The sequence below is a fragment of the Lycorma delicatula genome, chromosome 2, assembly GCF_047948215.1.
Source record: "Lycorma delicatula isolate Av1 chromosome 2, ASM4794821v1, whole genome shotgun sequence".
NCBI lineage: Eukaryota > Metazoa > Arthropoda > Insecta > Hemiptera > Fulgoridae > Lycorma > Lycorma delicatula.
Window position 1 is genome coordinate 151,089,062 of NC_134456.1, and position 14,157 is coordinate 151,103,218.

The following is a 14,157-nucleotide window of genomic DNA, read 5'->3' on the forward strand; positions in this document are numbered from 1 at the left end:
GGTTACAACGCATGTAATGAATCCGAAATACAAGAGGCACTAGTTACTTTCTTAGAGAGAACTGATGTTCACAATATAAACCAGTCCCTACAGTAAAGAGAAGGGTGAAAATTTAATTTTAGACGAGAATATGTCTTATATTTTGTTATCTACGTCACACCGATAAGAAAAATATGAGTATATTTGCCTGAGTAAGGAAGAGGAGAGATAGAAAAACAGGAAACCACTTTATTCCTTATAAAACCAGTGGATGCACCATTCAATTAGTAGTCACTGATCCATCCATAATTCTTTGTATCGTTTAGAAAAATTTACCTAGAATGAAAATAAAAATTTTTTATCAACAGGTTTATAAAAAGCCGATTAATATATTCAGTAATAGATTTTTTCGGTCTTCTTCGGAAAGCGCACTCATTTCAAAATAATTTATACTTATTTTTAATACTTAATTTTTTATTAAACAAATTAGCTTAAAAAAGCGAATTAAAATTAGTGAATATTTATTGAAAATCAAACGTTTTGACGTAAAAACTTAGAGCTTTGACAAGCCTAACAAAAATAGAAGCCAGAACAAACGTTTTGACGTAGTAGCATTTGATAAATTTATTTTTTTATATCTTCTCTGATGAATAGTTTTTTAAAAGCTACTGAAGACCACTTTTGAAATTACCTGTGAAAAAAAACGTTAAATGATTGCCATTTTGGTTGTGGATGTCATTATCTTTTATTTTTTACGTTGTTTTTCAATCCCCTTAAATACGATGTGTCAAAATTTCACTCTTCCCATATAATTTTTTTAATTCTCTCTCACCATACCAGGAAGCCACTTCCTGTTTGATTAGGGTATAGTGATGTCATACTCCAAAAAAAATAAAATTCGTGATAGTAGCATTGATAAATTTCATTTTTCTACATTTATGGTAAATTTTATTTAGGGGTTAATCTACTATATGAAAAATCTGTATAATAAAAAAAAATGTTTTAGAAAAGGCTTATAATTCCTTAAAGAAAACGTTTTCCTTGCCTACTCCAAATATTTTATGGAGAAGAGAACTATCAACGAAGAAACACGTTAACATTTAAAAATTTATTATTACTAAACAAAACTAATTTTGAAAGAAGGAAAAGCATAGTTGAAAGAAGTTAAAGAAGATTAATTCAGCTTAGCAATTCACTTATAATAAGATTAATAGTTTAAGAAAGAAACAGTTTTTACAAATATCAGTACTAATTTTTAATTATGAGAATAAAAACTATTAATATAGAGAATAAAAACAGATCAAGATAAATAATGGGTATCCGAAAAAAATTCCGGGGTTTCAAACAAAATATATAGTCTTTATTTTGCAACATTAAATAGTATTTTATGCGTAATATTGAAGCGACAACAATTGAATTTTAGTTTACACATTCCTCGTCAGAGAGGTGCTGCGTTAGACTGTTCCACAGGCCATCCTGCTATGATCCCGGGCGTCATTAACATACTACTGTCAGAAGATAGTGCACGCTGCAGGTAATGGTTCGCAGAAATATAAAATCAGTGACTGTAGTACAAATAAATTACACATCAGCCCATCGTAGAAATTTTCCGAGTGCCAAAAATAAACGAAAGTGGTATGAACAATTTTTGGAAACTAGAAAGGTTTTAAAAGGACGTGTCAGACTTAAACGAAGACAGAAAAAACAGAAAGAATCCAACGAAGCAAAAATCGTCCAAGTCGTAGTTTCAGTCTTCAACTAAACCTTCCTTAAAGCTCTGTTCATAATCTTGATCGCAAACTTTAAACTGCAGTTACTGGATGAAATTAAACCTGATATAGCGACATAAAGTTCAATTTGTAACGACCATGTTAAACTTCATTTCTGCTGATGAAAACTATCTGCAGCGCATTTTATTTTCTGATGAAACAACATTTCATGTTCATGGAGCGGTAAATCGTTATAATATTCGATTATAGGGCTCAGATAATCCACTGTCCGAAAGTGAATGCACAATTAAATTCTTGGGTCATTTTTTACCTCGGTCAGACAATTTCGGCAGTAGTGTATTGGACATGTTAGAAAACTTGGTGATTCGGCAGAGTGAAAATATGATGGGCTTTATTTTTCAACAGGGTGGAGCCGCTCCACATCATGTAAACATTGTGCGTACTGTGTTCAAAGACAGGTTCCCAGAAGGCCGGATAGACAGAAAAGCTCCCATCACTTGACCACTGCGAAGTCCGGATTTGACGCCGATAGATTTCTTCTTATGGGACTAAAAAAAAAAAAATATCACGTATAAAGAAAACAATCTCCGCCAAAGAATAACAGCTGCCGTGGAAGTGGTTTCTGCAGACATGCTCGCCAGATTACGTAAGGAAGTTAACTTTAAATTTGACGTCTGAAGGTCTGTAAACGGTGCTCAGATCGGGTTATATAGAGAGATAATAAAAAATATAAACTTTGTACTTTAATGTAATAAAACATGCATATTTGTAATTATGAATATAAAAAAAATTATTTTATCTAAAACCGCGGAGTTCTTTTCCGGACACCCAGTATAACAACATGTAAATATCTATTCTAAACTTTTATTACACGTATAGACTGTATCTGAAATACTGCTAATGTAACACACTACAAAAAAAGAACTGAGCAAAGCTAAACTTACTTTTATATCATGAAATAAAAAAAAAAACAATAAAAATAAAAAAAAAAACATTCTTTTTATGTTAACAATAAACATAAAAACAAAACTTTTCATGGGTTAGCTATAGAATTCACACAAATAAAATCGGTTCGGTTTATTGTTTTCTTTTTCTTTGTTACAGTTTCTTTTTTATCCTCATTTTCCTATTTTCCTTTGATAGTTACACTAAGCTATATTTTTCTTAAACACTTAAATTTATTTAACTTATTCCCGAGTATAAGTATGAGAAAATTTTGAATAAAAGGTGAAAATAAATTTCTAACAATATCGCTTGATTTACCTTATTATTTTAAAATCTTAATAATGCATATTCATAAAAACTTAAGTCATATTATGAAGTACGTACTGGTAAAACGAAAACTTTATTACGAAACTCGTTTAATAATTAAAAACAAATGACTATTTATGTATTCAATAACAATGAAATTATCTTTCAACATAATTACAGGGTAAATTTAGACACATGTCCCATCTTTCTGTAAGCGTTTTAATTTCAGTTATAAAAAATTGTTCACCTTGGTGTCTGAAACATTTTTGGGTACCTCGTAAAAACTCTTTTGGAGGACTAAATAAAAAACCTAATGGGATGAAATCGGAATTGTAAGGTGAATTTTTCTGAATAGCTTTACTTGTTTTTTGAGCAGTACATCATAAAGAAGAATTATTATACCTTCTGAGAGAAAACCATGACGTTTCCTCCTTATTGCAGATCTAATTACATTTTTTACGTTCATTATAGTACTCACTATCGATTAAAAAATAATCAACACTGTAGTAATAATTTCACTATTGTTATTCCAAATAATCATAACAAATAGGGTCTTTATAGTCCCAAAACATCGTTAATAAAACTTGACGGGTTAAGGCACAGGTTTTACTTTTTTTTTCTGGCAGGTAAACTACAATTTTTGTTTTCCACACTCTGACGTTTTCATTCCGGCTCAAAATTATGAATCCGTTTATACGATCTAAAAAAAGCCATTGTGTTCCCCTCCGCTAAAAAAACGTTGTTTAAGTTTCGTAAAAATGTGAATTTGCATGTCTTTTGTTATTTTGAATCGACTTTCTTGGATTTAAAATATTTTGATGTAATCGGAATAAACAATCCCGATACTCGTACTAAATTTCCGCAATTTTATAAATTTTTATTAGTCTGTCCTTGCGAATAAGATCTATAAGACAATTATGCAAACCGTTAATCGAAGTGTCGGCAGGTTTTCCGCTAAGAGGAAAATTAGTATCTTGTTCGCCCGATTTAAGTGTTAGATCCGACATAAAAATTTACACGGTTAATATATTTTAACATTTGCGAGTAAATTTCGGCTGGTGTTTACACCTTTAAAAAATAAGAATCTCATTTGAAGTATTTAATGAAAAAAGGTTTAGTAATAAAAACGACATAAAATGTAATAATAATAAAATAAATTTATTTAAAAAATGTACGGTCGCTCGGAGTTGTGAACCATTTTGTTTACGCTACTATAAAGAAGTACCTACCTTATCCACCATAGCGTAAATTAGGCACTATTTATTTTAAGTTTGTAAAAAAATAAATAAATAAAATGCCAAAATAACTAAAATCGTTTTCACAAAAAAGCCTTATCCAGAAGTTCAAAATTAAGACACTATAATATGTAAAACCGAAAGATTTATATGCTTCTTAATGCTTACCTCTACGTAATAACGTTTTAATAGAAAAAATAGAAAAGTACGAAGAAAAATCATATGAAAAATGTTCACACCTGCAAAAACCGAAGAAGGCTTAAAAATATAACCCATTAAAAAATTGTATGAACAAACTGAAAAAAATCTCTAATGCTATTAAAAAGAAAAAATTCCCAATTTTACTGTCACCTTTATACGAGGCCATAATGTTGTACGCTGCGCCCGTCTGGGCTCATCGTTTACAATTCCAGTGTTACAGGGAAATTTTATTGCGAGCCCAGCGTCTTCTACTGTTAGCTGTTGTCGGAGGCTACAGAACTGTCTCGAAAGAGGCAGTCTCTGTGATCGCCGGCATAAACCCCATTAAAATTCTAGCTACGGAACGTAGTAAACGGTAGTTTCTAAGAAGGGAGGCCTTCTTACTTTTGGGCGTATGCGAGAGGTAGAAGACCAAGGTTTTGACTCTTGGCAAATTAGGTGGAAAGATTCTTCTACTGGTTGATACACGCATGGTATATTTACAAAAGTTAAGAAGCTGCGAGCAATTAGGTGGGATTCCCCAATCGGTACACAACTCAATTTTATTCGGGACATGGTGCATTTAGGAATAGTTTGGCTAGATTTGGTTGGACTGATTCGGGCTTGTGCCCGGACTGTAGGGTCGATGACACTGTGGACCATGTCTTTTATGTTTGTCCCCGGTACAAGACTGAACTAGAAGATTCGCAGAGAATGGACTATCGTGGCTAGTTTCCTCCGTTGCCTAACACTGAGCAGAATGACTGAGGAGATATAATAGAGTAGCACCACGGATGACTAGGGACCGTCTTGACAGTTGATTGGCTGGAAGTAGGCGTGTTGGCATCGAGCCGCGGTTGGTCAGAATAAGTAAGATGATTACGACGAATGCACTGCCGACGGTGTAGGTAACCACGCAGCCTCACGTGTAGCACCATCTCGACGATGGTAGTTAAGTGAAAGTAAATGTCATGCGGGGCTCTGCAATGGAGCTGAGTGGGAGTAGGAGGTCTACCCGCCTCTCCCTGGTAGACCAGACTGGAGTCCATAATTGTAACCAAGTCTGGAGTATGAACTAAAGCTGAGTTCACTAAGGAAACTAGGAATATACTTCGCTGTTACGAACATTTTTGGTGGTATATTATTTGTTTAATTGCCTTGAATATGAGATATTTACACAAAAAATTGTTCTATAAAGTGTATAACTAGGCCCAGGGTTCGTGCTTCCGCGAGCTCGATTAGCTAGCTTAGAGGGCAACGAAGCAGGTCAGTCAAGATTGTCCGAAAGTAGCCTACAGTGAAGGCGAGGACTGAGTCATTAATTCACCGATGCAAATGTCTACCGAGGCATTTACATCGGTGGCATCCCAACGAGGCCTGGTTTATTACTGTGAGATATAAACGTTAGAGGGTCAAAAGACGACCTCCATTAAAGACCATCAGGGCTATGAACGGGAGGGTGGTTTGGCGACCGGAGTCGTCACAAGGCTTCACCTACGGGGTTTGGGTATCATCTTTATAGAATGAATAATAAAAGATTACAAAGAAGACATTCGAAACTAAAACAGTGGTAATGAAATGATCATACAGAAACCACTAAATATTTAACAGAAAAACAAATAATAGTAAAAGATGTAAAAAGAAATAGAGAAAATTTTAGGAAGATTATAAAAAGCATGAAAGGATATCGGAACAAATCCTTTTCCAAAAATGGAACAAAGTGAACGAAAGAAAGAAGAGAAAACATTCAGAAAATTTTTTTTTTTAATGTGAGAAAACATTAAGAGAAAAAAAAAGCTAAAAGAAACTTCTACACGGTCCTAAAAAAATATACGCGGCTAAAATTAAAAAAAAAAATTCCTGTCCAACTATTTGAGGATGTTATAATAAAATCCTTAATTAAAGTAATTTTGTATTTTTTTATAATAATAATTTTATTTTATTTGTAACTGAATTTTATTTGTAACTGAAATATTCTACCGCTGGAATATTTTGTAACATAAAAAAATAATATTTTTCAAAAAGAAAATTTCTATAAACAGAAGTTTAATAATAAATATTCATATATAGTAAAAAACCAAGTTTGCAAATAAATAAACAAATACACAGTAACGTTAACATTCAAAATAAGGAAATATCACAACTGGTTCGTATATTATGACGTAGATGTAGACGACATGTCAGAAAATAGAAATCACTATTGTACGCCGAACTAGAAGCTACTCAACCAACCAACCTATGAGAAGAAATACCCCGGAGGAGATGACAATTCCTTCATACATACTAGGAAGGGAGGACGAACTATGATGAAGAAGATGACGATGAGGACGAAGACAATACGTTTTCGCTATCTCTTGTTTTATCCGTAGTACTGGCTTCATCATCCCCCCCAGAAAGCCCCAAACCACCAACCCTCTCCCCTTCACACAGAGTTTAGACCACAGAATAACATGAGCTGCTTGGTAATCAGGAGCATACTCCTTTATAATACATATAACGTACTGCCACTGATGTACCCGTACACTTCATACTTCATCAAGATCATGATACTACAATACAGTAGTAGTAATAATAACAATAATAATCTACTGAACCACAAGCTGTACTGGTGTGTGAATGTGTACATATGTGTGGATGACAGGGAAGAACAGAGAAAAAAGTGTCATAATTTAAACTAATTATTATTATTAAAATGAAGTATTGATCTTTTATATGGAAACATACTGTATAAAATAATAATAATATATTTATCGTAAAAACATGTATATATTACATCTAAAGAAAGATTATATTCATTATGCTTATAATATCTATTTTATCTTTATCATCATCAACACCACGGATTCTTAATGGAAAAATCGAAATGCCCATCTTTTTAAAAACATCTCAAAAAAATATATACAGAATAAAACAGATAAAAAAATATACAGAATAATTATATATACCAACAAATATGAGCAAGAAGAAAAGACATGCTTACATGACCGAACATACTGCACGTCAAAAAACCGTAAAAGTTTTTTCATAAATGTTTATAAACAATAAATAAATAATAATAATTATTATAATTATAATTATATAATAATAATTATAAAATATTAGTAATAGTAATTATTGTATTAGTAATAATAATTATAAAATAAATAAATTTTACTACCGAATTTAATTCATTCAATATCGTAGTATATCTTAAAACACAACTATTTTCGATACAAATAAATCGATATTGAAACTACTATCGATCATCGATTTAGAATCGAATATATAATCTTTTGTGGCCTTTTAATTACACATCCAGGAATGGTCGAACTGAGACTGTACAAGACTACACTTTATTTACACTCATACATATCCTCTTCATTCATCCTTTAAAGTAATACCTAAACGGTAATTCCCGGAGGCTAAACAGGAAAAAGAAAGTCTTTTAATTACAATTAAGCATACATATATATATATATATATATCTACATATTTATATAGCCTATGACATTCTCCGTACCACAAGGATTATATAAGGTCATACATCTAAATCGGTTAGTCCGTTGAGTTGCTACTGTGGATCAAACACACATGCATGCATACATACATCCTAAAAACATTTTTATATTTAGCAAAAATTATTTAACAATAAAATTTACTTTTCTAAGTTGTATGATTTAAGTTAAACAGATACATAAACGAACATAAAGTTGAAAAAAATCGATCCTAAGTTTTAATCCTTTTTAAAATTAAAATTAAATACTTTTTTTTTAATTACTTTCCTTAAAGGTGGTACATTAAATAAATTACTTCTTAAGATGTTAATTTCTTTGACCAGTAAACTTTCATTCTTTTGTTCTTCTGTTTTGTGTATTGTCGAAGTTTTGACTTCGGTTTCTCCTGGATTTTGGGAGGAACGTAAATTTCTCTCTCTAGTTCTGGTAGAGCTTCTTATACCATTTGCTCTTTGGTTTTTCTAATTGAGGAATTCAAAAATTTGTTTTTTGAATCTGTTGTTAACCATTCTGGATGACTAGATTCTAACTTTTCTTTTTCTCATTGTGTCTGAAAGTAATAATTTGCCGCTTTGGTTTAACACCTCAGCTGGGTTTAAATTATTCTAAAAATTGTTGTTCGCTGGTTCATACAAATAAAATGCTTGACTTCGAATATAATATAAATTATTTTTATTATAACATTATTATATTTATTAATTACACATTTGTAACAAATGCAAGTTGAGTCTTTGGATAATGGAATTAGACTAAACTATTCTAGTCCGGAGCCAGCTTTTATAGCGTGGATGAAGTCGAGTGAGCTGTCAGCAGCTTTGTGGGCCGTATGGAGCCGAGTGCAGCTGTCCGAAGGACTTTTAAAAATTAAAAGTCCTACTTTAAATAAAATTTAAAGTTCCTCCTTTAAAAAGTAGTCGCAAAAAAGTGAGAATTTAGCAGGAATGCCAACCATCATTTAAATAACCCTGCGATTTAAAATAACTGCCCGCCAAAATCATATAATTCTTTTTATTTTTATTTTTTTTTAGTTTAACAATGTAAACGAAATTATTATAGACAATATCATGATTTACAAATTACAAATAAGTATTATATAACTTTCATTTTTTGGAGTTTTGGACATAATATTTTCCTAACCATTTCTCTTTCCATCATTACTAGATTAGCCATTATTTGATTGCTAACATTTTAACTGTGTATAAGGGTTCTGGTTTTAATATTGTATTATGAAGTTTAATTAGAGCCAAAAACCCATTCGCTGAACATTTCTTACGGGTGTTTAGACTTATTTAAACGCAATTTCGCTGAATTTCTTCTAAGTTTTATAACAGTAGATAAAACATGGTTTCACTGTACACTCCAGAAACCAAACAGCAGTCCAAATACAGGGTGGGGGCAGATGAAAAAGCGCCAAGTAATGCAAAACAATTCCATTTGCAGAGAAAGTAATGATACGGTTTTTTAAGGTTCTTGAAGGTTGCTGCTCAAAGACCACCTACACAAAGAGTGGACTATCCTTTATATATCTAATCACATAGATTGGAATGCGAGTTTCATTGTCTGTCTTCTGAATTCAATCAGGCACTATTCCAAGTGATTTCAACTAACTGATCATTTCTTCTAGATATTCAACATGTTCTAATTTCTCAATATTCTGCCCACTGATTTCAAGATTTTTCGGTGCGATCTTAATGCTGGTGCGTTCCTAAAAAAACTAAACTCTAGGATTTTTTAAAGAATTAATACCATTTTAGCTACTTGTTTCAGTAGATTTCTGATTTGTGCCTTAGTCTCCCACTTTTCTTTGCTAAAATAGCATTTGAACTAAGAACGCAGACAGCCAAAATTCCATGTAATAATGTATTTAATAAATATATTTTATTAAATTACCCACCGGGTTGTCTAGTGGTAAAATCATCATTGCTAACTAGCTGTTTAACAGCTGATTTCTGCTCGAAGGTTCTAAGGTTCAAATAGTAGTAAAGATAGATTACTTAACTTACTCGGATTTGAAATTATGCAATGGATACCGGTCTGATCTGGTAGTTAAACACACCTCTCAGGAATGGACCACCTGAGACTGTACAAGACTAAATCTCATTTACATGTCAAAGATATTCATTCCATTTATTCATGGGGTTGTTGTTATATTCTTCAGCAAATTTAATAGATAGCATCATACTACACACTAAGAACAGAACATTTTTTTTTTTTAAATAGTCTATTACTCTTTGTCTTATTACTCTAAGTGCCAGAATTATTTTGTTTACAGTTTTTAATCATAAAATACATTAATAATTTACTGCAAAAAGAATACATAAATCTTTTAATTTGTAATATATTGTAACAAGACGGGTATAACGGACCTGAGTAACGGATTCCTACCAATTAAGAAGAAATTGGTAGAAAATTTAATAATGGGAGGAATCCATGAAGGAGCTAAAAGAAATCCTTTTAGTAAAGGTAACAAGTCCGTTTAACAATCGTCTTTTGTAATACTGCCCACTGACAAACCTAAACAGATGTTTTTCCGTAATAAGAGTTACCGGAACAGGGTAGGAATTTCATGGGAATGTGTGACGGCGGACCATCATTCTCATGCTTCGAGTTGGGTCCGGTCCAGCAGATAAAGGGGATAGGAGTATATATATATATATATATATATATATATATATATATATATATATATATATATATATATATATATATATATACTCTGAGGAAGACCAGTTGAAATCAGTCTAAGTGAGATGTTATGATGTCAGTCTGCGAGAGTGTTATGACGACAGAGGAAATATGAGAGTTCGACGCTATTAAGGTGTTGTCACAAGTAATTCCAGTATACGAAAACAAGAAATGGTTCGGTGAGTTATTGCAAGAATATAAGTGAAAGAAATAATGTACTAAATCTCATTCATAAATTGTTAGGGTAGTTTTATTTGTGAACAGCAAAGATATTTGCTGTAAAAGAACTTTATACTTGTCTTATTGTAATATTGTTGTAAATACAAGACTAGTGGTTAAAAGTATTAAGACTGGCGGACATGCTAATGTCTTTTGTCAGTGGGATCGAATTTTGCTTTTCATTATTTATTCACCTGTGAATAAATCCTGACGATTACTTTAAATTCTGTTTTGTATGTACGAGTAATCACAGTTTACTGTTATTATTATTAACATTTATTATTATGTAGTTATGATTACTATGACTATTATTGATTTATTATTTTTTGTTTGTTATTATTCTAATTATTATTGTAGTTGTGATTCCTATTTTTATTATAGTCGTTTTTTAAGTTTTGAGGTATGAGACGTACTGAAATACAATTCACTTAGAGTGGAGTTTCCTTTTATATTTAAAGGCCTATGTATAAAATTTTGCGGTGCGAAAATCTCCATAACAAAAATTTGATGAAGATTGGTTGAGTTGTTCTGAGTTATGCTAATTTAAGATCGACAACAAAAAACCTTAACAAATAATAATTAAAACAATTCAAATTATTTCAGGACTAATTTTAGCTCTACATTGTTCACCAAACATCAATAAAACATCTAAAAGATCATTCATATTATCCAAGAAGTGAATTATAAATAATCTGAAATATCCACGCAAACGGAGCAACAATACTCTATTTTAATTTTTCTTCATGCAGAATAAAGAATTTACTAAGGATCATATAAATTTAAAAAACACATGAATCTCAGGATCAATAATTATAAAACTACAGCATTTATAGGATACGTATTATTACCAAAAGGATAAATATCATTTTGAAGTACAACAGTAACTATAAACTTAATTTCAGCCATCCTAACAAAGTAGATGTACAGGAAAGTATCCAGAAACGGATTCTGGGTTTTTACTTATTTACTCAAGTAAATCTACTGTCCAATTTTTAATCCAACATCGACCTCGCAAATAAATCTATCCATAAGAACTCTCCACATTTATAACGCTTGTACCTAAGGTATCTCAATCTTATAATCAAAAATGATATCAAAATGTATTTTTAAATTGAAAGATGTCTTTCCATTTCTTTTCATTTCATTTCCATTTCTTTTTTTTAAATGGAGATTTCTTTTTAAAAGTAAAGATTTAAGTTTGCCTGCTAACCCAATAAGATTTAACAAAAAGTTTTTTTTTTTGGTTTAACAAAAACCACAAATATATATATTCACTTTGAATCGGTGTAGTTTCACACTAGCTTATCTAATGAGTCGCAGTAAGTTGAAACTTGATGCTTGTATGTAGAATCTACTTGATAATTGAACTACGCAGTGCAATGTATTCTGAAAATCGGTGCGTTTCTGACTGCGTATTGTGAGGGCGTCAGAAACGAAAGACGGTCTTCTTACGTAGAACTGTGCAAGTCTTTTTGTATTTTCGGCAATATAATTTTTTATTTAAAACACAAAAAAAATGTTATAGGATTTAAATTTCATAATTTAGAATGAGAAAATGTTTCTACAGTCAGTATTTATCTAACTGGTACTATTATCAAATTCCAGGTAGTGAATTTCTCTAGTAATAGATCTATATCGGTTACCAATTATAAATATAATAGATTAAAATACAAAAAATAAAAAATACATTACTTACATGAAACAATAAATTATCAATTTATTTAAAACAAAACAAAAAACTTGCAACAATACATGAACAAAACTTGCAATTTACATGATTTAACAGATTTTAACAAAAGTCAAAATTTTTTAGATTTACCTCGAAAACTATTCGCTGAATAAATTACGAATTGTTTCTTCTTACCAAAAGTAAAACGAAAGAAAAATAAAAAATCAACATAACTTGGCCCGATGTTTTTGTTTCAATACTGATTTTTTTTTAAAGTTTATATATCATTTTTTAATTTTTTTTTTAAATTTTTATCGTATTACTATTTACTGAATCTTCGTTAGCCTTCTTCAAGCATCTTTTGAGCTACAAATTCAAGATAAGCAATAAAAGATCCTATATTATAAGGTACCTCACCATCTGGAGTTTTTATAGTTCTTAAGAATTGTACGCAAGGATACGCTTCTATATCAGCAAAATTTTGATTTTCTGGATCTTCAGCCATACTTATAAGTAAACCAAGTAATATATTAAAATGTTCAGCGAGATTACCGTCCCTAGTAGGATTTATAGTCGCAGCCCATTCTCTGTAGCCAAACAATCTTAATAATCGGTCACCATCCGGTATTCCACGTTTACCATATTTTTCGTCTATTCCTCTTAGATCACACGGATCTCTAACACCTGGTTCAGGATCATAATCCACAAATATTTTTGCACTTCTCGGGTCAAATAAAAATTGAGCATTTTTAACATCAAGATGTGGCATTTCAGCGGCCATTCCTTTTGGTTGATAAGCTTTCGGTGGCGCTTTTGGTATTTTACGAGGATCTATGTACGATTTTAAATATCTTCCCGGCCGAGGATTCACTCTCATTACTTTAATAACGGCTGACCCTCGGGCCAATTTTTCTTTCTTTGACATGGCATCCATTTCGGATTAGTGAAAATAATTATCAATAAAAAAATCAAAATATAAAAAAAAATCACAAAAACAAAAATTTGAAATTAGCGATCGGTTAATTTAGATGCCAAGCTTACACTAAAAAAATTATTTGTTAATAGCTATATAATTAAATATTACTTAGCAACTATATATTATGGTTACGAATTAACAACAATGTATTTATTTAATTATTAATTGTATCATTTTTTTCTTTACTCATCTGAGTAATTTTTTTTTTGTCTTCAGTCATTTGACTGGTTTGATGCAGCTCTCCAAGATTCCCTATCTAGTGCTAGTCGTTTCATTTCAGTATACCCTCTACATCCTACATCCCTAACAGTTTTACATATTCCAAACGTGGCCTGCCTACACAATTTTTTCCTTCTACCTGTCCTTCCAATATTAAAGCGACTATTCCAGGATGCCTTAGTATGTGGCCTATAAGTCTGTCTCTTCTTTTAACTATATTTTTCCAAATGCTTCTTTCTTCATCTATTTGCCGCAATATCTCTTCATTTGTCACTTTATCCACCCATCTGATTTTTAATATTCTCCTACAGCACCACATTTCAAAAGCTTCTAATCTTTTCTTCTCAGATACTCCGATTGTCCAAGTTTCACTTCCATATAAAGCGACACTCCAAACATACACTTTCAAAAATCTTTTCCTGACATTTAAATTAATTTTTGACGTAAACAAATTATATTTCTTACTGAAGGCTCGTTTAGCTTGTGCTATTCGGCATTTTATATCGCTCCTGCTTCGTCC

General features: G+C 31.4%; 1 protein-coding gene across 1 annotated transcript; it reads right to left on the reverse strand.

Annotated features, from left to right (window-relative positions):
* Positions 1-12,782: 12,782 nt before the first annotated feature.
* On the reverse strand, positions 12,783-13,376 carry LOC142320274 (uncharacterized). Its single transcript, XM_075357973.1, has one exon. The coding sequence runs from the start codon at positions 13,374-13,376 to the stop codon at positions 12,783-12,785; it is 594 nt and encodes a 197-aa protein (XP_075214088.1).
* Positions 13,377-14,157: the final 781 nt, after the last annotated feature.

Coding starts and splice junctions, on each gene's coding strand:
- LOC142320274 (XM_075357973.1), bottom strand. CDS start 13,376: ATGGATGCCATGTCAAAGAAAGAAAAATTGGCCCGAGGGTCAGCCGTT.